This window comes from Cygnus olor, chromosome 14 (assembly GCF_009769625.2).
Source record: "Cygnus olor isolate bCygOlo1 chromosome 14, bCygOlo1.pri.v2, whole genome shotgun sequence".
Classification (NCBI taxonomy): Eukaryota; Metazoa; Chordata; class Aves; order Anseriformes; family Anatidae; genus Cygnus; species Cygnus olor.
The window spans coordinates 7,103,814-7,126,820 of record NC_049182.1 but is presented as its reverse complement, the minus strand read 5'-3'; the positions used below and the strand labels follow the sequence as shown (position 1 = coordinate 7,126,820).

At 50.6% G+C, this 23,007-nt stretch overlaps 1 protein-coding gene across 2 annotated transcripts in view; it reads right to left on the bottom strand.

The window, feature by feature from the left end:
* Nucleotides 1–11,469, bottom strand: part of GALNT10 (polypeptide N-acetylgalactosaminyltransferase 10) — an 86,215-nt gene extending 74,746 nt beyond the window's left edge. Inside the window, exon 1 of one of the 2 annotated variants that reach the window (XM_040573422.1) lies at nt 11,089–11,469. In XM_040573422.1, coding sequence (XP_040429356.1) covers nt 11,089–11,274 — 186 coding nt within the window. In that variant the 5' untranslated portion in view covers nt 11,275–11,469. The remainder of the gene's footprint in view (nt 1–11,088) is intronic. The other variant, XM_040573421.1, reaches the window with a different exon arrangement.
* Nucleotides 11,470–23,007: the final 11,538 nt, after the last annotated feature.

Genomic DNA, 23,007 nt, shown 5'->3' with positions numbered 1-23,007 from the left:
TCACTTGCTTCCACTTCACTAGCACCTTTTTCTGTAGCTGGAACTGCCCATGCTGGATGTCAGCTGTTTTATCAAAGTTCTGTTTATTCCTCAGTGCATCCTAAATTAAACATAATTGGTTTGAATGATTAAAGGAAGAGGGAAGAGAGATACACATGGCAATTACTGGGACAATTTACTCCTTAAAGGCTGACCTCCCCTCCACTTTTCCAAAGTAGCAGCAGCAGTAGGAAAATGGTAGCAAAGAATGATTTTGGTAGTCTTCTGGTCTCTCTCTATACAAATAGATTTCTGCATCGAAAACAGAGGTCTTCCAATACTTTGCAGATGTTTATACGGTTTAATTCCATGCCCTCGGTCCAAGGCAAACAAAACAAATTTGAGGAGTCTCATTCTAAACAGTTTAATTGTGCCAACATAGCTTCTTTGCCAGAGTGAAGGAGACCTGTGAACAGATGCTGCTTTTTTGAAGTGAGATTTTTTTTTTTTGCAGGCAAAATCAATTCCTTGAAACAGATTCCAAAACATCACAAAAAAAGTTAGACAGCATCTAAAACTAATTTTTTGTTGTTGCTGTTTCCATCATAGCAAGCTGCAGCCTAAGAATACGAGAAGAGCAGCAGGTCAGAGTGTATTGGTGGCTAAGCAAAACTAACATATGCACAAGTGAGAAAAGGGTTAGACCTTATTACTTGGCTAACACACACTAAACCCTGACAACCGATCACGTGCAAGATAAATGAAAAGACAAAAGATAATCAGCGTTCACTTCTTTTTGAGATACTGAATAATCTTAAGTAGTATTTAATATGAACTGGCAGTCTGGATAAATTTAAGTGACCTTCTGTAATGTTACAGCAAGTAACTCACTTGCCTAATTGAAGCCCTTTCCAGAGTTACACTTGTATTTACCTACCTTTGGGGGCTCTGATTTTCTTTAGTGAAGGAATATATTTTTGCTTTTACTTATCTGAGTTGAAAGTACAGTTTCTAAAGAGAGCCACTATCAAGGAAGCAGAGTTGAGATTAAAGTCAGTCTGAGCAGAAGTGAAGGAACTGCTCTTTCTTTAAAAAAAAGAACAAATAATCTTATACATAACCAGGTCTGGCATCCCATATTTTTGTATCATACCCTAGATCAAAGTCACTAAGACTCTCATTTTTCAAAGGAGCATCACACCCTAAGACACCTTTGAAAACTTTAGTCTAAACATTAAGAACACTCGCACACTGTTTCACCTGTCTTATTCATTAAGCAACAGCTCATGCTTACTAGTCTCTGTGAATTTTTTTTCTTAGGACTTCATCTAAAGACTAAGAAATGTTAGGTATGCTCAAGGAAGAACAAATTACCTCTTCTCCACCATGGAGAAAAATTGTTCTGTTGCTAGTGTCATGAACTGGATAAAAGTAACCTCCCAAATGACTTTGAACACAAGTAACCTACGCAAAGACAAGCCTATACAATCTTCTGCTTTGGAAAAACAAGACAGGCTATTAGAGATTTTAAACGTTAGATCTTCTTATGTAAACATAAGCAAAGATGGAGGAGATGACTTACCCTTGAAAAGTCACCTTAGTTTGCACATACAATTGCAAGCAAAGGATTTCAGGCGTTGGAGATAAATCAGAGCAGAACCCTTTCTAACAACCCAACCCTGTAAAAATAATTGCTCAACAGGGCGGAAGCAAAGCAGCTCTACCCATGAGAGAGACAGCTAACAGTGCTTCCAGATAAGATCCCAAGTCCTAAATCACGGTGAGGCTTTGACCAAAGGAAAAACTCCATTCTCCTTCAAAGAACTTGGGTAAAGAGTAGTCATATACAGATGTAGATTTTATTTATCCAGAAAGTTCTTGCAGGAGACAGACTAATTAGTTATTAGTTTGCAATTCCTTTATTTTTATTACTGAATAGAAGTTCTACGGCAGAAAGAGTTCATGCAAGGTTAAGATGGAAGTTCTAATATTTGTACCTGAAAAAAAACACTCTTCACCATTCCTTTGAAATTTAACACCCTGGCTGGTCATTATTTCAATAAACAACTGGAATTCCTATGCATTTTAAAAAAATACACTGCAATGCTTTTTGGGATTTTGGCTTGAGCGGTCACTTTGCGAACCCTCAACCACACAGAATAGACAGTTTTGTATTCAAAAGCTACATCAGGGAAATGTGTCAAGTCACTGCTACATCAGCTGAGCATGACATACATGCAAGAAGTACACATCAGTGCTGAGGGGAGCAGCTCTGAGCACAAATCAGTGACCTCACTGCAGAGGCAACGCTCAGCCTAACGGGAAAGGATGCCAGCATCCACCGCCTTGAGACGATTTTTTTAGAAGTTACTTTCTGCTACTTCTTGTGCTAATTGGAGAGAAAAAAAGTATTGCAGCTGAAAGATTAATAAGAGGTTGAGACTGGAAGACAGTCACTGAATAAACACTGAGCGAACTTAAAGGGTGGGTGCTGCTCTGCATTCAAGTCTCAGCTGACTCCATTTTCTTTCCCTTTATTTTGTATTTCTTGCCAAGGGAAGAGTCACAATATCCACACTTGTTACAACAGCTCTCTTGCAACGGGTTTTCCATTTGACACCCTCACTATGTTTGTCATTTTAATTTGACTCAAAAATAAAGGAAATCAAAGGCTACAGAAATACAAGCCACGTTTTGCAGAGTACAAATTTCAAGCCCATCAGCTACCATTTAGTAGCTGCCTCTAAGTAGGCTCTCGCTCACAGTAGTTGTAAGACATCTGAGAGCACCTAGACAACAGGAGACATCATCCTGGCAACATGTTCATGTGCTCGTGTCATGATTTCCAAGAGACAAAAGCCTGATGAACACCACCACCCTTCGGTACAGCGAAGGAGAACCTAGTTTGCCTTAAGATGCCTGTACAGAGTTGTAGCAAAACCCAAAGAAGTCAGGCCTTAAAAATGAATTCCATGATATTTTAAGCTTTCTGAATACACCAGTGATGGACGCTAATTGCTGTAGCTAGTAGTTTGTGCTTCCAAAAAAGCGACAGGAAGAATAAATAACTTTTCTCTTGTGAGCTACAGAAAATGTCATCGACCTGAAAAAGGTAACTTAGTGAAGTGGGAAGGCACAAAATAGCATCAGATGGAATTCCACGAGTGGGGTAACTGAAAGAGTTCAGTTCCAATAAAATCAGCAGCTTTTCCACTAAAAAAAGTTTCTTCCCTGAGTATTGGCAAGACTGGAGCACTGCTTACGCTCCGCTGTAGCTGTGGTTGAAAAGCCTTAATTATAGATATATATGCTCTAGAGAGCTCTCTTTTAACCCTGGAGCTAAGATTAGAGAAAATGAAGCAACTGCAAAAGGGCAGGGAAAAGAGCTAATTATTTAGAAAGAAAAGCAGATTTAAGGACCAAGATGTGGTAGACCTCCCTTCTTTGAAGCTGCAATTTAAAGCTTTATCACGTTTATAAACAATAAGCAGAACTGTCAAGTGACATATTTCTGATATTTTCGGAGGCACGCAGGACTTGGATGCAGAGCTGCCAGCAGATCTCAGGCTCAGCAGAGGTTACTCCACTACCCAAGCATTTGGGAAGGAGGGGCAGCCTGCTAACTGCACTACACATCGATTTACTTATCTGTAGCTTTCTGTAATCGTGGCCAGACCCATTAAATCTGCTAACAAAAGAGGCACAGTCTGACACGTCAGCCATAATTTGATAACCAGTACTACTTATGTTCGTAACAAAGCCGCGTAGATAAACACTCCCATCCTTGTTACCTATCCATTATCCAGGCAAGGTAACACAAAATGCAGCAAATAACACCACGGTGTCAGTTATACTGACAGAAGAGATACCATTACCACCGAGGGGTTATGCTTCAAGTTGAATAAAGCAGGACTAGTAACACTTCTAGCTCCCTGGATTGTTAAAAGGCATGAGCAGCGTGCCAGACCTGAAAATAAAACCACAAGGAAACTCTAAAGGAGACAATGAAAAGCTTGAAAGTTTTTTTCATGACAAACAACAAAAAAATATAAAAACAAAGGAGGGGGGAGGCACCTGCTAGGGATTAGGGAATAGAGCATCACCGTTATACACTTGAAAGCTACTTGAGCATCAGGACTTGTTCAGGAGTCTGAAATCAGATAAACAGATTCATGCTTTCCGTTCACTGCTAAAAAACATTGAGAGTTCTCAGTTTTGCAAACAAACTGGGATCTGAAGTCAAGTCAGAGTTTCTCTTATAGCTCTCCCTAGAAGCAGAGGACTCCCAGGCCAAGCTGCACATTACCATCCCAGTATATCCCACCAGATTTTTCCAGTTTTCAATCCATTCAGCTATGGAAAAATTCCTTTCCAATTTTCCAGTAAAGATGATCCAGAAGAAAATGTGCACATGCATTCCAGTCACTTAACTTTAAAGCACCTCTCTGCTACTCTTCGAGGATTTCATATGCACCAAGTTACTGCAGCCGCCTCTGTCCCTGTGTCTGCACAGTATCATGCAATATTTATGTTATCAAACTATTTAAAGCTGCACGACTTGCTGAGGTCGCTCTACAGAGATAACACAGAAAACATGAGGCATGACGGACCCTGGAGAGAGGCAAAGTCCTCTGACGGTAAATACCACAGCAGCTTTGCTCTCACACACATTTCTGCCACCCTGAAGCACACTGTGCCATAAAACTGGGCACGCTACATGCTGGTTGGGGTGCACTCCGTAAAAGCCTACAAACGACAGCTCTGCTGTACTCAGCACGATGCCAAGCTAGCACGTAGGAACACCTGCTTTCACAGGAGCTCCAAATGCATTTCTGCAGCACAAGGTGTTTTTTTTTTTTCCCCCCAGTGATATTTCAAGCACAGAGAGCAATACCTCCTACCAACTCCTAACTCCCCCCAGCAGCTCTGCACTTTTCAGGGGGAGCCTGAGGGCTACCGGACTGTGCTGCCTGGGTCGGGACGGGGCTGCAGAGACACGAGCAGTACACAGGGTTGCTCTTACACCAGGATAACAGCTTCCTCCGTGTTAACCCAGACTCGCTCCTACATGACGCAAGCGAGGTTACAGGTGGCTCCCCAGGGAAGCAAACAAGAGTGACAGCAAGGTTAACGGCTGCTCCTTATCTTTTTATAGCGATGACTGCAATTGTATTTAAATAGGGAGTGGAAGGTAGCACTATGTAACTAAAGGTCTGCTAGAAAGCATTTTTGCCTGACTTCAACACATTGCTGGTGGTCAGAAGCTTCCCATTATTTTCTCAGCCCACTTGGTCAAACGCACGGCGGTTACCTGACAGGGTATTTGTAAGTGCAGTTGCTCACAAATCTCGCTGTATCACCATCCGATCCCCATGCATATGGGAAAGACAAACAGCTCTGCTGTTCTGTATGACTACAGTTTTCACTGGTGACCTACAAAGCAGTCGGGGTGTCAGGAGCCAGAAAGTTTTCTTGCCACAATTTTCCTTCAAGTACAGGAATTACGCATCACAGCTTTTAAGAGCTTCGGACAGAGCACGTTTGAACAGCTAGCCATGGCACGGCTGGGCTGGTAACAGCATCTGCTCCACGAGAGGAGAACCCCAGCAGAACAGCAAATATAACACACCTTTCATCTTCATGCAGCGTAGGCGCTAGAGCACAGCCTGCTTGTGCTCTCAGCTCCGTGTTACCATCACAGGTAAGACCACCAGTTAAGGAATAACAAGACCAGGGAGAGCCCTAATTTATTAGCCAACGTCCCCTCCCAGCTGGACTTTGAACTTCACGGCTGCAAGACGGGATAGCCACTTCATGTGCTCCAAACCCTTGTTCTCCTTCCTTTGGAGAAGGAAACAGGGCTTTCACTTCAGCTCACTTTGCAGTACCACCCGTAACTAGTCCAGGAGAAACTGCTCATTTTGCAGCTGCACCAAAATAATGAACTTTACAGTAGCCTATACTAGAAATCAGGCATAAAAAAGTGCTTTTTATCTCGAGCACTTGCACTTTAGCTCTCAGTTGTCAACTGTTTTACTCCGTGCTTATCAAAATAAGGTTTCCAAAGTTTGCCTCTGTATCAGCAGATAAGCAACCAGCAAACAGAAGGGATAACACAGCCATCCCGCAGAGGGCAGAGAGCCGCCAGGCAGCGAGGTCTATGGCACGACCAGTTTAGCTGCCAAAGACATCAGCACGGGAAGCATGACAAGTTGGCTTTCTATTCACCTCTGGCTGGCAGAGAGCAGGAAGGTTTTCCTCTCCCTCTCCCCAAGCCCTCGCGAAGCCTTGGCAGCAGGGGAAGCCTGCTAAGCCACCCCCTTCCCGGCCAGCGCTTGCCAGCCGCGACGTGAAGCTGACAATCGGTGACAGTTTCATTGCTGCCCGAGGCCGGGATGGCAAAGCCGATCATCTTCCTCTGCTGAAGAGGACAGGAGGAGCAGCAGCAGCAGCTGGGCAGGCAGCACCGCGCTGCTCCCCACCCAGCCCCTAACAGGGCTGCTTTTTCAGCAATACAGCCTAGATGCTTTAAGCCTAATTGCACGAAAGCCAAAGTTTACAACCCCAAATTGTCCAAGGGCTGCATTCTCGCAAAGCCTTTTTCAATCCCATTTGCAGCTCGTGTCTCGTTGCGGAGCCAGGAGCAGCCAGGTACAGCTGGCAGCAGAGGGCACCACACCATCAGCTATGTGATTTATACACGTCCATCATGCTCGCGAGTGAATTTATAGAACACAAATTACTATTACAACAAGCTACAGGATGACTTTATAAAGCATGCATCATATCAAATGAAATGTGTAAAATGAAAGGCTGCTAATTTGCTCCAATGCTTTTATCCAGCAATTCAGAGAAGGAGACGTTCAAGCTTAATCTCTCCCAGAGTTCAAATGCCCCATTCCCCTAACAGGGCACATCACACAGACCTCCTGCCCGACCAGACAGGTCGAGAGCAGCATATCTGCAGAGGATTAGAAACCACATAAATACTCGCATCAGCCCAAGCATAAACCGCCAGCCCACAGCCCACCTCATCTGTGGTTTTGCACACTGCAGGACCACACATCAAACATTTCAGCTGACGATGCCCAGCAGCTTCTGAGGCGGACAGCGGGGATTGGAGACAGAAGGAACAGACTGAATTTCTCTTGCAGTCCCCTACACCTACAGATCATATGTTTTTACCTATCGAATACTTGTTAAAAAAGATGAAATTACACCGAAGTCAATCTGCACTACGTGAGCACGCCAATATACACATACTGCCATTTTTTCTCATCAGCATAAGCTACTAAGCTAATACTTCTGTTGTCAGCAGAAACATTTTAGCACCTTGATCCTATCGTCCCTATTGAAAGCCACCACACCAGCCAAAGCTGTTACAAGCCCCATGAAAAAAGGACTTGCTAGTTCATATCACCCGATGAGCAACTGTAAATACACAATGATAAAGGAAATTTCCTCACATGCAGGTGTAGTACAAAGAAACTCAACGAATCAGCTTTCCTAATGACATCTCTAGCAGGACTTTAACGACTCGAGGCCATCCCCTCTCCCTGGGGATGGAGAGCCAGCCAGCAGAGCTCCAGAAGAAGAAACCCGACAGCAGAAGAACAGAAGAACACCAACCTAACCACAGTATTAAGGCAATGCATTATTTTCAGGCACCGTGTTTCCCCTCAACATGTAAATACAGAAGCAATTAGCCACCTAGGCACTTCTGCAGAAACAACTTAGCATAATCTTTCCTAGGATATATTTACATGGCTTCTGATTGCTTAATTTCTGACGTGTTTGTTTCAGCCACGAGAAAGATTAAATGAAGTAGAATAGCGTGCACTGATACGTTGCCATTTTGAAGGTAACAAGCCGCACAAGGCACACTGCTACACAAACTCCTGGAACAATTTAAAAAGTTTTCGTACTGAAACTGTATATTCTAAGAAGTGCTTTTTTATCATTTTAATCCAACTGTTTCTTAAAACTCTTCTGCCCTTTTGCTGTTACTCTGAAAGATAAAACCACCAAACAGCAGACACTATTTAAGCAAAAGAATGAGCATGGAAAGAGATTTCATTGGAAAGCTCATTTCTGTATCACATCTGAAACATCTTCAATTCGAAGATTAGCCTGTGCAAGTAGGCAAATTAAAGCCAGAAAGAAAAAAATATTTCCTGACTGCTGTGTATATCATTCTTTTAATGATACAGCCTCCTGTGGTCTTAAACTAGAGTACTGGTGTTAAGAAGTCAGATTCTCCGTATAGCTTCGTGAACGAGTAGACAACCAGTAAATTCATCTACAAGCTGGAAGTCGATCAGTGAGTACCAAAACCGTGAGTATTTGTCAGGACCACGGGAGAGAGACGGGAACCACCAGAACTGCGGACACCCAGCAGACAAACTCTCTGCAGTCAGCTGGCAGATAACTCTATGACAACAGTAAAAAAAAAAAAATATTTATCTTTATTCTGCATCATCTGAAATCTTTTTTACCAAGACAGCCAGCTGTCCTTCAGGGTATGTTTTCCCTTGCTCAGTGTAACACAAGCTAACATTTCAGGGCCTGACCCTTCAAAAATATATGCATGTGATAGACGTATATCTTTACTGCCAGCCCCACTGCAACCCATAGTTCCCCATTAATTAGACAGGAAGGTTGAGCCTTCAGCCTAAGACCCAGCAACTCCGATTTACACAAAAGCAGAGAGCTTTTATTTCAAGTTCTCCTGTAATCGGCACAGACATTTCCTGCCCAGCCCACCACACAACCAAAACAGTAGATTTCAGTTTATTGACAGCCATCATGCTTCAAACAGACATAGCATAAAGAAATATAGGATGAACGCTCTGTATAACAAGCAATATGACATTTCTTAATTCCGAGAAGACAACACACCGAAACCAGCAGCGACGCGCTGCACCGTACAAACCACCTGGCCTACAGCTGCTCCGACCCAAGGCCTGCAGCACAGGGACGATTTCGGAAGATGAAAAATAAAAAGTCAGCTTGTTATTGTATTTTCAGCCCCGGTAGATTTAACCGGCGTTAACTGCTACCTCCAGCAAGGACCTCTGAAGCCTAAGAATAATTACCGACTTCCTCCTTCACAACCTCTAGAAGAGGCATGATTTTACACTGGTCTTCATTTCGCCGCACTACTTGAAGCTGTGCAGCAGTGGCCTACAGGGCTTAATTTTGTCAGTCATGCAAAATAGATCGCCTGCACGCAACAGAAATACAAGCATAAGGCAGTAACATCAGGAACTGCGGGCACACAGGGATCACTGGGAATTAAAAGGATTTCTGGGCAGGTCTGGGGTCTGCTACACAATCCCATGTTAAGGCAGGTACCAACTGACCTGCTTTATTCTTCCCCTATCAGCATGGTATATCATGGTTATGTCTGGGCTTACCCGAAATGCTTGAATTTGAAAAATGTTTCTGCTGGGAAGGAAGAGCTCAACCTCAGCACCTCGCTCCTGGAGCCTCCTCGCTCTCTGAGCAGAAATTGCCACACTAAGTTTCTCCACCTTTACGGCGCGGTCATAATGGCAAGTCTCCGAGGAGGGGAAGATTGAGACAACTAAGAGTTTTAAGTGGTTTTGAACAAGGAGCCGAACCGCTAGTTACACACTGACATTTCAGGCTTTCAAGCCCCAATCATTCGTAATGGTACAAAGCCAAACCAAGGATGGGATAAAGCAATTACAGAGCCAAAAGTAAATGCAGCTAAACTGAGCTTACAAACGTCTAACCCGGGTGATCTAGCATTCCTGTCCCTCTCATTAAGCAGAGGGGTTTGCCTTTTAAGTTGCCTGTTACTACCCCAGAGGGACGAGCAAGGAACGCAGTCGTCTGCTGCAATACCACCAAGCAGCAGGTACCCAGCAGGTATCCCCCGCCCCAGGGGGAACAGATACGTGCTCTTCTTTCCCCGGAGGAGGATAAGGGCACAGGCATCGCCCTCACACTCCACCCGGTGCTTTCTGCTAGCCCTTGCCACAAGGTCCGTGGGGACCCCGAAGTAACTGGTGATGCGCGTTCACCGTGCCTTTCCAAGACAGGTGAAGAGAAATGGAGCAGAAGGGATGCCCTTGGGAGACACAATTACTATTCCTTCCATTGCAAGGAGGGGGCAAACTTCCCTTCCTTACTCCTTAGAGCAAAGATCCTGCTTTATTCCCTTACCAAGCCCTGCCAGAAAGGCAAGCAGACCTCTGGTCTCCGGATCCATAAGCTGCCAAGAAAGTACTCGCCTTCCACCTCCAACCCATCCCCTACACGAGCCCCTTCTCTCCTCAGCTTATGTCAAGACAGCTGCTCCCATTTCTCATGGGAGCCGCGCTCGGCTCCCTCCCTGCAGGCAGCCTCCCCAGGCGGGCAGCTTCCCTCCTGCCACAGCCTCCTGGGGGGCTGCCTCCCCCCAGGTCCGCACCTCCCATCCCCGCTGCTGTGGGGCTGCTGCTCCCCTTCCCCGTGTACAGAGGGGCCAGGTGAGACCCCCCAGACTGAGATACGGGCGGGGGTCCTCAAGAGCTCAGCCCCCTCCTCCAGGCATGCACAAAGAGAACACAGCACAGCTGAGCTCTGGCCCCCCACCCACTGCAGCCCCACACTGCTGGGCACTCCCTACACGCACAGCACCCCCCATACGTCCAGGACCCCCTCCCCAGCACTCCACACACATCCAGAATCACCCCCAGGACCCCCCCAGCAGCCCCATACACACTCCCAGGATCCCACCAGCACCCCCCAGAACCCCCCCCAAGCCCCTCACACACTCCCAGTACCCCTCCATCTCCCCCCATAGACTCCCAGTACCCCCCTAGCACCCCCTACACTCCCCGTACCCCCCCCAGAACCCCCTCATTCACTCCCAGTACTCCCCCAGTAGCCCCCGACACTCTCCCAGGAGCCCCCCAGGACTCCTCACACTCCCAGTAACCCCTCAGCAGCCCTCCCCCCCCACTCCCAGTACCCTCCCAGTATCCTCCCAGTACCCCTCCCACTCCCAGTGCCCCCCCATTACCCCCCCTCCCACTCCCAGTGCCCCTCCAGTACCCCCCCCAACACGCTCCCACTACCCCCCCCCCCCCCCCCACTCACCGCCTCTTCTCCAGCCCCCACCTCCACCACCGCCGCCGCCGCCGCCCCCTGCCCGGCGGCCGCCCCACCGCCGCCGTCCGGCTGCCGCTCTCGGTACAGGGACCAGAGCCCCACGTTGGGCAAGAAGACGAGGGCGGCGAGCGCCAGCCCCACCGCCTGCAGCAGCCGCTTCTGCTTCCGCCGCATGGGAGCCGCGGGGAGAAGGACGGCGGCGAGGAGGAGGAGGAGGAGGAGGAGGAGGAGGAGGAGGAGCAGGAGCAGGAGCAGGAGCAGCAGGGGACGAAGCCGAGCAGGGGGCGCGGAGCCACCCCCGCCCCGCCGGAGCCCAACTTGCCCCGCGCGCGGCAGCGCCAACTCCGGCACTTCCGCTCCGCTCCGCGCGGGGGCGGGGCCTCGCCGGGACACGCCCGCGAACGCCAAAAGTGGGCGGGGTTACTCGCAGGCCACGCCCCCCCTCCCCTCCCGTGGCCCCTCCCTGCAGCCCGCGCGCTAATTGCGGGAGGCGCCCCGACGCAATTAGCGCCCCGCGGGGAATTGCAGGGTTAATTAAGCTGCCTTCTACCGGCCCGTAAACCGCATGGGTTGGCTCGGCATGTGTTCTTTTTTTTAACGCCTTTTTTTTTTCTTTGAACTTATTTTTATTATTTTTTATCTTAAACACACCAGCGGCAGCAAAATTGGGGGAATTTGGGGAATATCCCAAAATCTGGGGGGGTGAATCCACTCCTTATTTACGAGCCAACTCGCCCCTTTAACTAGGAAGGTGCCCGGCGCTGCTGATGCCAGCAGCAAGGCTGTGACACCGCAGCGTCCCGCTGGGGTTATCGCTAAAAAAGACCCAAATATTTGGTCTTTTCCAACGTAAAGAAGTTGTTATTTCTCAGAACGGCAGCAAATGGCTTTGAACTTCCCCAAAGTTCCCCGGGCCGCCAGGGGGCAGCTGCTGGCGGGGAGCGGCTGTGGGGCGCCGGCTGCAGCTCCCGAGTTAAGGCACGTTCGGGCAGCTCCTGCTCCCCTTTTAATTATAAATGAGGATTTGTCGCCAGCTGATTTCCCTTCCATTGTTCCTTCGTGGGCGGAGAAGACAGCGACCCGTGAAACGCCTCCACTCCTGCCCGGAGAGCAGAGGGGACCTCCAGCATCGCTGAGCCACCCCCGGCAGCTGGAGGCTTTGGCCACCGCTGAAAAACGCATGGCCACCAAAATCCTACAAGAAAGCTACGGCTACGTGTCACCCCTGCTTTCTCTGTGAGCACCTAGGCTGGAAAGCTCTGCTGCCTCTGCTTTAATCCTGCAGCACATCGCTGCCATGTGGACCCCTACAGCAACATCCTCAGCCCCTTCCTTGCCTCTGCCCCCTTTGAGAAGTGCTCGTGCCCCAGCAGAGGTCTGTAGGTGCTCGCACAGGATCGTGTTCTGCCCTTGGCAGAACATACTCATTTATATAAAGAAATGACAGCCACAAAGTTGGAGAGTTAATTAAAACAAAGCTACTGGCTGGCTTGACATATGCTTAAATGTGGGATTCTGAGCCTGCTTGCTAAATGAAATGTTTGCCTGGTAAATTGACTTCAGCAGAGTCACACGAGCTCTAACTGGGGCAGAAATTGGCCAGTGCTGCAGGTGGATCAGTTTTGTACCTGGGAGCATCCCGGATGATCAAAGCGTCTGAAGAGCCTCGCAGGAAGGGCACCGTGTCTGCTCATCAGTGATCACGCTCAAAATGGATGCTTTGGGTTTCTCCTACCCGCTTTGTGATGGATTGAATCCCCTTGGAGTTACCAAGTAAAACCATTTATACCCATGCAGCCACCTGTACAATATATGGGTGGACTTCCCCGCATCACAGCAGGGACCTGGGTGGCCTCGCAGGACCCCCAAGAAGTGTTTGCAAGCCCAGCAAGCCTGGCTCTGAGCAAAGCCATGGGCAGATGTCCAGGAGCCCCAGAAAAGCTGCTGGCGTCCAAGCTGCCTCCTCGCTGTGCTCCATGGCACCAGCGACACCCGCACACGAGCTTTGGCGCGCTGCTGAAACACCGCTGCACTGAGGCCAGTCTCTTCAGCTAAAGGCCCAGCGTTTCTCCCTCTCCTCTTTCTCCTGAAGTGTTTTAGCAGAGGCAGAGCTCTCGTTTTGGCCCGCTAGGTGTAATGCCTTGGGGATTAATCGGGTGCATGCAAAATAAATGGGGATTTGCTTCTGAGACAGAAGAAAGACGGCGGATGTTAAGCCTCTAGTTGGAAAGGGAAATAGTGTACCTTGCCGAGGTGCTTTTCAAAACAAATACAGGATAAATTAATAGCAGCTCAGTCCCCGTGTGGAAGCTCTCTGCTAGTGAGCTGGGTTGCCCAGCTTGCAGCTCCTGTGCCGAGATGCTGCAGGGGAGGGCGCAGCACAGGGGCAGCGGTGCCAGGAAAGCTCAGACAGAGGATGAGGAGCAGGGATGCAGGAGGGGCTCGGCCAGCAGGGGCTGGTGGAGGGCTAGAGAAGAGCACAAAGTGCTAAGGGGAGCGTACGGAGCAGGAGCTGTGGGATGAGGCCCCCAGATGGCACGGCAGCACGGGGACGAGATGGCAGAGCCCTGGGTCGGTGCTCTCCTTCTGGTCTCCTCTGGCCACAGCTCCTCAGGGCAAGGACTGACACCGGAGGAGGGCCGGATTCTGACCTGGGGACGCCTGCAGGGGTGGGTAAAGGAAAGCAGAGGGCCCTTTACATGCTGCAGAGAGCTGCCCGCCTGTGCCAGCCGCTCTCTCCAGGCTGGGAGTGAGATGAGAGCTGGCTTTCTGTGCCCTCTGCTGCTGTGCCAGCCTCGCCACAACGGCTCTGGAAAAAAATCCTGCTGGAGGCATGGCACAGCTTCCTCTGACAGCAAGGGGGAAGCAATGATCAAAATACCACTCAAGATCCCGCTAGGTTTTTGGCTCGGGTTCAGCTCCGTGTTGCCACCGCAGGGGTTGGAGAGCAAAAATCCAGCCCAGACCTCCGTGTCCACGCTGGGCCGGTGGCAGACGACATCCAGAAAGCCAGCTCTGCCACACCGGCTGGGACTGGGGATAAATGTCTGTATGCTGGTGATGCTTCCTCTTTGCTGTAAATGTTGTTTTTAACCAGGAGAAAAGGAAAAAAAAAAAAAAAGCCTTTAAAAAATAAATGAACCTCAGACATGGCTGTGTCACCAGACTTTTTTTCATGGCATTGCTTTATCCTTCAGTACTTACCGGTTGAAGTTCAGCTCAAATCTCATGTGAACTGAATTAATTTGTTGGATTTTTTTTTCCTTTTTTTTTTTTTTTTTCCTCAAAATGGCGATGTGCTGTGCTCAGCAACCAGCTCACCTGTGGGCAGGAGCAGAGCCTTGCTCTGTGGCTCAGCTGGGTGCCCCCGAAACTTGGAGCTGCTTCGAGCCGGCACCCGTGACGCTGCAAAACCGTGCAAGTACTTAAATAGCTCAGGGAGTTTTTAATGAGAAAGTTCAAGCCCTGGCCCCATGTGAGGGCATCTTGCCCTCCTGCCAGCCCTCCCGGGGAAGGGGCACCAACACCACGAGCCCTGGTCCCTGGGGAGCGAGGCAGGGAGCTGGCTGCGGAGTGACCGGCCTGCAGGTTAATCCGTATGGGACAGACCTACGTGCAGTTTCTAGCTGAAAAATAAATAAAACAAACATGTCAATATTCCCCCTGGATCCACCTGAATGAACAAAATCCCTGCAGTCAACAGGGAAATCTGCCTGCATTTGCTCTGGACAAGCAGAGCCCGGCGAAGGGGGTGGCTGGAAGCTGCGCGGCCACGGGCTGCTGCTCCGCCTGCCTGCTGCGAAGGGGAAGGAGCAGCCCAGAGAGGTGCAAAAGCAACTGAGCTGTTGGAAGAGTTTCCCGGAGCGAAACACTCTTTTAACTCCCCTGGCCTTAAATCAGCTAGGTAATTTTGCCGATCTCCTGTGGCAGGGGAAATTGCTGATGTCTAAGTGGAAGCACAGCCCTGGAGGGCGAGGTGGCAATGGCTTGCTGGGAGGATAAATGCTGGAGCACAGCACAAAGCAAGGAGCGCTGTGGGCCGCATTCATCTCACACGCTACAAACAGTTGCATGAACATATCCAGAGATTAGCTTTGCATGGGGACACGTTTGGTTTTGTTTTTTTTTCCCCAGGAGTAACCCGAATCCATCACCCACCTCAGGGCCAGGCTGCACAACAGGCAGCATGTCAGTGGATCAGGAGGAAACAGCTTTGCTGCGCTTTTCAAGCACGGGAGGATGCCAACAAACACGGGAGTTTTGGGGGAAATCCTCAGCTGTGGGACCAGGAACCTTGCACAAGGACGAAGATGTGCAAGGCACGGCCTTGGTGGCAGAGCTTGATATAGAAATGTGGGACTGAGCCATTCCTGCTCTCCTCTCCGGGCCTTTGTGGTGGGCTAGGAGCTCGCTTCTCCAGGCAAAGCCACCCCTTCCACAGCACCACGTCAGCCTGGTTTCATCCTGCCGCTGCTTTCCCCAGGCAGCCCTGACAGCCCGTGCACAACCGTCAGCGGGGCTCGGTGATGAGGAGCGAGAGGGTCTCCTCCAGGCTCTCTCTCAAGTAACCTTATTAAAAAATAAAAATAAAAAAAAAAATAGAAAACCACAACTGTTGTTGCAGACTTTCTGCCTGGAATAGGCAATGAGCCTTGTCTGCTCGCTCTGCTCCGAGCTCAGAGACGCTGCAACGAATCGGACCGACTCCAAGTCCGGTGGAGCCAGCGAGGCTGGCTGCAGCAAGGATGTCCCCAAAACTCCCTGGCTCCAGCTTCTCTGATCACACCGTGAATTTTTAGGCCAGTATTTTCGATGCTTCTCGAGGGACGCGGAGGCTCACGCTCTAATAATTAAGGCTGCTCTGAACGCCGTAGCCCTCAGCCTCGCTTTTGCTTCTCAGACCGTTTCCCGTCGTAACCATTTGTGCGTGGAGCAGCCGGCTGCTTTCTGACTGTGCTCATGGGCTTTTAGCACGGAGGAACTTACAGCAGGTTCTCCAGTGCATATGTGAAATAGTGAGGGAGGTTTGCGGCTTTCCTCTGAGCAGCTGTGCAGGAGCAGTTTGGGCAGTGCTGAGCTGGACCCGGAGAAGTTGGCTCCTCTCTGGCTCACTGGATGCCCACTGGGATCAGAGGAGCACTGCTTGGTCTGAGGTCTTCTGCAGGGTGGATCGGGAACGCTTCAGTGCTCAAGCCCTCCTTTAAGAGGTTATTTTCAAAGTGTGCTAAACTCTGCTTGCACTGTTAAAAAATAACCTTATGGAAAGGGGAAAGAAGGACGAAGGCACTTAAACCAGCACTAAAATATCTAATGCTGAAGACACCCGGGAGAAAGGGAAAAATAAAGCTGGTTATGAGAAAATATAAGTGAACTGCATAAAAACTTAAACGAGATGGATAATATCACCCCGAGTTACTGCACTCAGCCCCACCGAGGGGAGAGGAGCCCAGGCTGCAAAATGGAAATAGGGGAGAGGCAAACCCAGAACGGGAGCCGAGAGCTACCTGCCCAAGGGGAGAAGCATCGGTGCAAGGCTGAAGTGGGTGCCCCCCCGGACACAAGTCCCCCTCCCCATGTGCCCTGCTGCTCGGGGCTGCTGGCGCGTGTCCCCTCCTGCCATAAGTGGCTGCAGGCAGGTGGCTCGAGTGCCCGAGCGGAGGGCACGGCACTGAGCCTGCCGCTGCCGAACCGCTTCTCCAGCGGGGGGATGCTCTCCGCTCTTAAAATAGGTCCTTTCCAAGGGCTCTTGTGTTTGAGAGCTAGAAGAAAGCCAGGCTTTTTGCCCTGTATTTTCCCTCTCCAAAGGGAAAGGCAGGAAGCCCAGCACATGAGGAGAAGGGCGGTGTGGGGTGGGATGCAGGGTGGCAGCAGAGCCCTCGAGATGCTGGTGCACCCCAGGCCACGACCTCCTCTGCACCCCGGGAGATGCGTTGGTGGCTTTTGTTTCCAGACCTGAAGGAAATGTCCTGATAGCTTTCTCTTCTTTTTCTCTTTCACTCCTTTTTTGAGGGCTTTCAAAGAGCTTTGTCAAAGGGAAGTGCTCTTATCTCGGGTTTGACAAGGTGTCAAGGGACTCCTGTACCCTGAGTGGTGCTGGACGGGGGCTGAGGAGCCGGGGGCCCGATGCCTGTCCCCTCATACACACACGCAGAGCATCCCTGTTCCCCTGTGAGCCCCGGAGCTTGCCAAGTCCCCGACAGGCTGAGGAGCAACCTAAGGAGGGATGCGGAGAGGCAACAGCAAAAGCTGGGCAGGAGGAAATAAATTAAAACAATAAACAAAGCAGCTGATGGTGTTCTGTTGAGCTTTCCCAGACATAAACCCTCTGCTCTGCGGACACTTGGGTGTCTCTCATCAGCTGGCATTGTTTTGTTCTTCGGTACATTTCCAGTTGTTTGGATGAGAGAAAAGAAATGTTATGGCAGGGAAGAAGAAAGATAGGGAAAGGCTACAAAAAGCTGCGAGCTGCCAGTGTGTTTTGAGTTGCTTTATTCTGAATCAATATTGAACTGAAGAGGCATTATAAATCTAGCAGATTACAGCTGCAGCAATGCCAGGGCATCTGTTTCCAGATTTTTTTATTTTTTATTTTTTTACTTGCTAGAGCAGCTGTTTTTACAAGAATCCACAGTAAAAGAGTTATTAAAACAAAGGGGGAAAAGAAATAACAATAAACGGGAGATATATAGCAGGCGAGGAGCAGCAGAGACATGGGGCTAGGAAATAAATGGAAGAGAGGAGGAAGAACCCGACAACTGACAGTTTGTCACCAGCATCAGGCGCTACAAAATCTGGAAGATATTTGTTTTACAAGACAGCGAGCCCGAGCTCCAGGATTTTGCTTGGTGATTTACGACGTCTGGCAGCTGTTGCAGAGGTTGAGCTCAGCGCAGCAAAGAGAAAAAAAAAAAAAAAAGTGGAAATCACCCTTAGCACTCGCATGTTGTTCCCTGACGGGAGGAGATTTATGGGGGCAGGCAGGCGGGGTGGCTGGGGGTGCTCGCAGACAGGTCCCGGCCTCGTCACTCCCCTGTCTGCCATCGGATTTACCTTTGATGATATTCAGGTTGCGATTAAGGCTGCGGGCGTGTAACCGAGGGCATTCACGTGGCTTAAAGCCTGGCTGCACATCGGCTGGGGTGATGTAACCACACAGGCGTGCTCACAGCCCGGCCGAGGATGAAATAATGCACGGGAGAGGGAAGCACTGTGAGGTCGTGACGCCGTCACCACCACGGGTCACCGCGAGGCGTGAACCTGCTCAGCGCTGCGAGTCCATCATCCGAGCCGCGTGCCCAGGCTGTTCCCCCACCTGCAGCCAGCCACGTGGCCATCATATTCCCAAATTTCCCTAATTCTGAGCAGCTGGGGACGTGCCCTGCTGGCAGTCGGTGCGGTACACGGGCTGTTCCTCTGCAGGTGTGCATTTTTCCCACTTGCACACCAGCCCTACTGCGATCCCTGCACACCCAGAGGTACTGCTCGGGGAAGGGCTGGGGTCTCACATGGCTGCTGGAGAGGGTACATTGGGAAAGGGCAGCGGGATAATCTGGTACAGGCAGGACCTGTGCGATTCTTTCACGTTAAAGCTTTCATGTCAGGTAGCTGATTTTTATAGGAACTAATCTAATCAACAAAAAAATGACGTCCCTCCCATATTTTGATCATTCTCTAACTTCACCCTTTTGCAGTCTCAGACTCCCCGAAGGCTGGCTCACACACCTTGAAAACCGCCAGTCGTTACAGGGACAGTTTGTAGGATTTGCCCTGCTGCCCTCCCAGCTGAATGATGCTCAGGATCTCCGTCCTCTCACGCAGTGAAGTGCTTCACTAAAGGTGCCCCGTGCTACATGCTTGTCTTGAAATCAGGCTGATGGCTGGCACCAGCACAAACAAAAAGAGGGTTTTGGCTCCCACCTGAAGTCGCCCAGAAAGCCAGCTGTCCCCTGTCCTGCTTCGCTGCTGGTGCCTGGAGCAACTCTTGGGTTTCCAACCAGCTCTCGCCAGACGCCTGCCGGGGGACTTGGGCACCCCTGCAGCCACCACAGAGCTGGGGATTTGGCCTTGGTTTTGCTCTGGGTTTATTGATTCATTTTGCAACCGTGCTCTATAAATAGACTCATTCTCGCAGTTATAACAGAGTCGGTGAGAGCTTGGGAAGTGGAGATGGTAAGAAAGCTGAATAGAAATCAAGCCCCAAACAAGACTCCCGCAGAATGAATGCATCCCCTAGATGTGAGAAAATGCCAGAAATGGTTCTCTTGCTTGGGCTATAGCTATGCAGGCTGTGCTGTCAGCATTCCCTGGGCTGGGGGGTGATGCCCCATGTGCTGGCCACAGGATGCGTGTCTTCATGCCCTAGGCTGAGGGCAGCCTGCGATTCCCCATGGCAAAGCCAGCCTGGAGGGTGTGGGATCCCAGCCTTGGTGCCACGGACGGTGTGCCAACAGATTCCCTACACCCTTCCCTCCTGCCCAGCGGCTGTGCCTGCCCCATCTGTGGGCTGATTTTGCATTGCAGAGCCCTGGGAGCTTACGGAGCTGCCCAAATCACATCACGGGTCATCCCAGTCACTGATGTGCCCAACCCACTGAAACACAAGTGACAAACCATGTCTAAAAAACTAATTTTTAACCTCTTTTTCCCTTAACTCTCTCCGTTAAATGAGCAGAGTCAGAATTCTTTCCTTTCTCCTCTTTTTTTTTTTTTCTGGCTTGTGTTTCTGGCTTTAATTGCTAAATCTTCCGGACAGGGATCGTCTCTTCTAAAGCACCCGAGGAGTGCTGAGCACAATGGCCCTCCAGTCGCTGCTGGAGCTCCAGGATGCAATCCAAAGAGAAATTATTCACTGAAATCTGCAGTCAGCTCACAGCGAGCTGCCGAGCAGGAAGGAAGCAATCTTCACCTAATCCACAGTTTGATGCAGATTATTCATACGGTTCTGCTGAAGAGTAATACACTCGGCCAGGACAGAATCAAAATGATGCCTACTTAATATGATGGAAAATAAATAGAATCTGCTTTCGAAGGATGCATTGACTGAGCTGTCGTGTCTGATGCTGGGGAGACAAGTGTCTACAAGCTTCAGCTTAATGTAGCGTGGAAATGTATTGGGTTGTATTTATGCCCATATACAATACTTAACTGGCTATTGTGCTGATTAAATATTTAATTAGCTGTCTGTGAGGGGAAATGCACCATTAGTCTATAGGGAATTACACTGTTCCTTGCGTCTGCTCTTAAATAAAATGTGTAATTCGTTGTCACTTAAGCATGATGTTAAGTGCCCATTAAGGAGGTGTTTCCAAGGGGAAAAAATACAAAATGTAGCTGCTGGTGGTGTGTCAGGTGGACCCGCAAGTGCCCAAGGCACAGCTCTCGTGGGTGTCCTGGGGAGAAAGGAGCTGTGCTGGAGCAGACGGGGATGGGTGTTGCCCTGCCCACACAGCCCTAGCCAGGTCCATGCTGGGTTTCATCCCAGATTCAGCTGGGATTTACCCTTGGGAAAACAAGTTACAGGGTGCAAGGACTCAGGGAGCAGCAGGAGGTGTATCGCAGCTCAATGCCATGGTCACCATGCTGGTGAGCTCGTTTTTCATGTGGCGGTGGAGAGAGGCAAAGAAGGCGGCTGCTGGCTGGTGGAGCTGGGTGAAGGAGGGCTTCAATCCCCGAGCTGTTCCTCTCGTCCCCAAACACAGCCTGGCTGCTCAGACATCTGCTCGGTGCAGCAGGAAGGGGAGAGCAGCAAGAAATATCCAGGAGAGCCAGTGGCTCCAAAAGCACTTTTTACTTTCATATGTATCAAAGACACTGACCAGCTATCAGGATTCAATAGCAAACCCCAATAATTCTGAATAATGCAGCTTCATCTGTGTACTTACAGCTAACTTCTGCCTAAGTGTGGGGCAGCTCTCCCACTCTCCCTGTGCTCGGGTGGGATTTACTCTGCAATAAGCATTCCCATGCTCCAAAGGCTGCCTTGACAGGGCTGCCGTGCAGACACAGCCACCCCGGGTGAGGTGACAATGACGGGAGGGGCACGGTGTCACTTGCATTCATGTGGTTGGATGTGGGGCTGCTGGGAGCCCTGATTTCCCTGGGTGGGGGCGAGGGGCCGTGATGCTCGGCGGTGCTGCGGTGGCACACAGGGCTCCTGCCACGTGGAGAGGGATGGGATGCTCTGCGGGGGCACAGGGAGGACAGCCCCGGCCCCTTCCTGGCACGTCTGCTCAGGGGAGTGAATGATTTATTGCCCCCAACTGCTTGCAAACCTGCGCAGCCCTGCCTGCAGCCACGCGTGGCGGCCAGGTCTGTGCTCCCAGCACCAGGGCACCGGCCGAGAGAGCTGCTCTGCAACAAAATGTGGTGATGGCGGCCTGGGCGAAGACAGTGTGGGACCTCCATCTCAGCAGGGTGAAGCAAGGAGGAGGTCAGACCTGTTTTGGGGTACAGAGGGAGGAAATGATAGTTTTTAGTACCCTTGGGTGTCTGAGCCGGGGCCAGCTGTGCTGGGAAGCGATGGGCAGAGCTGGCACTGGGCCATGCTGCGAATTCACAGATTCACCAGATGACTTCCCTGTCAAACGAGGTGTCACTCAGCCACTCCTCGGCTCCCCTCCAAGTGCTGTGAGAGGTGCGGCGGTGTCAGAGTTGCTCCCAGCCCCAGCAGCACTGCCAGGGCTGCAGGGAGGCGTTGGTGCTGCCCCGCGTGGCCCAGCCCTGAGATCCCAGGTTTGGGAATCCTGGGGGTGGCGGAGGAGGCTGCAGATTGCCTTAGTCAGGTTGCTTGGGTTTGCTTTCTTCTTCTCCTTTTTTTTTGTTTTTTCTCCTGGCTTTCACACCTCCCCTCACTCTCTATTTCTGATGAGCTGAGTCAAGCCTGGGTTTGGTGCCAGGAAGAGCGGAAAGGTGATGGGAGAGCTGCGAGGTGGGAGGGCAGCGGTGAGGCTGAGCGCGTGAACCCCCAGCGCAGAGCTGCACCCCACTCGGACCGACGCAGAAGTGTGTGGGGTGGCATCCCACCTGCTCTACAGACCCCAGCCCCAAAACCAGGACAGCAGCAGGGCAGACATCAACTGCTGAGGGCAGGGAAAAGGGCAAAGCGAGCACAGGGGCTGGGGAGGGCTTTGGGGGCAGACAACACGGGGTGAGCAGGGGGATAAAGCCCCTTCTCGGTCCAGGGATGCATCTCGTGCAGCTCCCAGGGGCTTCGTGCCCTTCTGCAGCGTGTCCTTCACGGTGCTGAAGGCACATCTGGCTGCTGTGCCCTGGATCCAGGCGTGACGGCCTGAGCCACGTGGGGTGCGCAGGGGGAAGGCTCCGGGCTTCGCTCGGCTGCGGGCAGCTGGCTGGGGGAGATGGGCTGAGGAGAGGCAGAGGTTTTAGCTTTCCTTTAGAAAACTAATCACACTTTAATTACAGTGAAACCTGGAGACATGGCAAAGGATTAAGTGGATTATCTTCAAAGTAATTTGTTATCAAATATTTATCCTTCTGGGAAGGGAGACGCAGCCCGAGGGAGGCTGTGTTATTAGTGCCGCAGGCCAAGGACGTGCCGTGTCCTTCCCACCCACCTCCCCAGCCAGCCAACAGCCCCATGGTGCAGCCCAAAAAGCAGAGCAGGGTCCTTCATTCCCCAGGGCTGGTGGCTTCGGAGCAGGAGCTGCATCAGGGCTTTGCCCCTGTGAGCCCATTGTGTGGCTGGGAGAGGCGATGCCGGTGCCTTCGTGGGGCTGCCTGGTCCCTGGGGTGACAGCGGGGACAGCCGGCACTGCTCATGGCTCAGAGGGGTTGGATGGTCCTGCCAGGCTGCCTCAGCCCTGCTCCCTGTGCGAGGAGCCGGCGCTGCGTGGCAATTCGGGCTCAGCCTGAGCTCTTCATCCACTCGCAGACTGCGTGTTTAGTGCT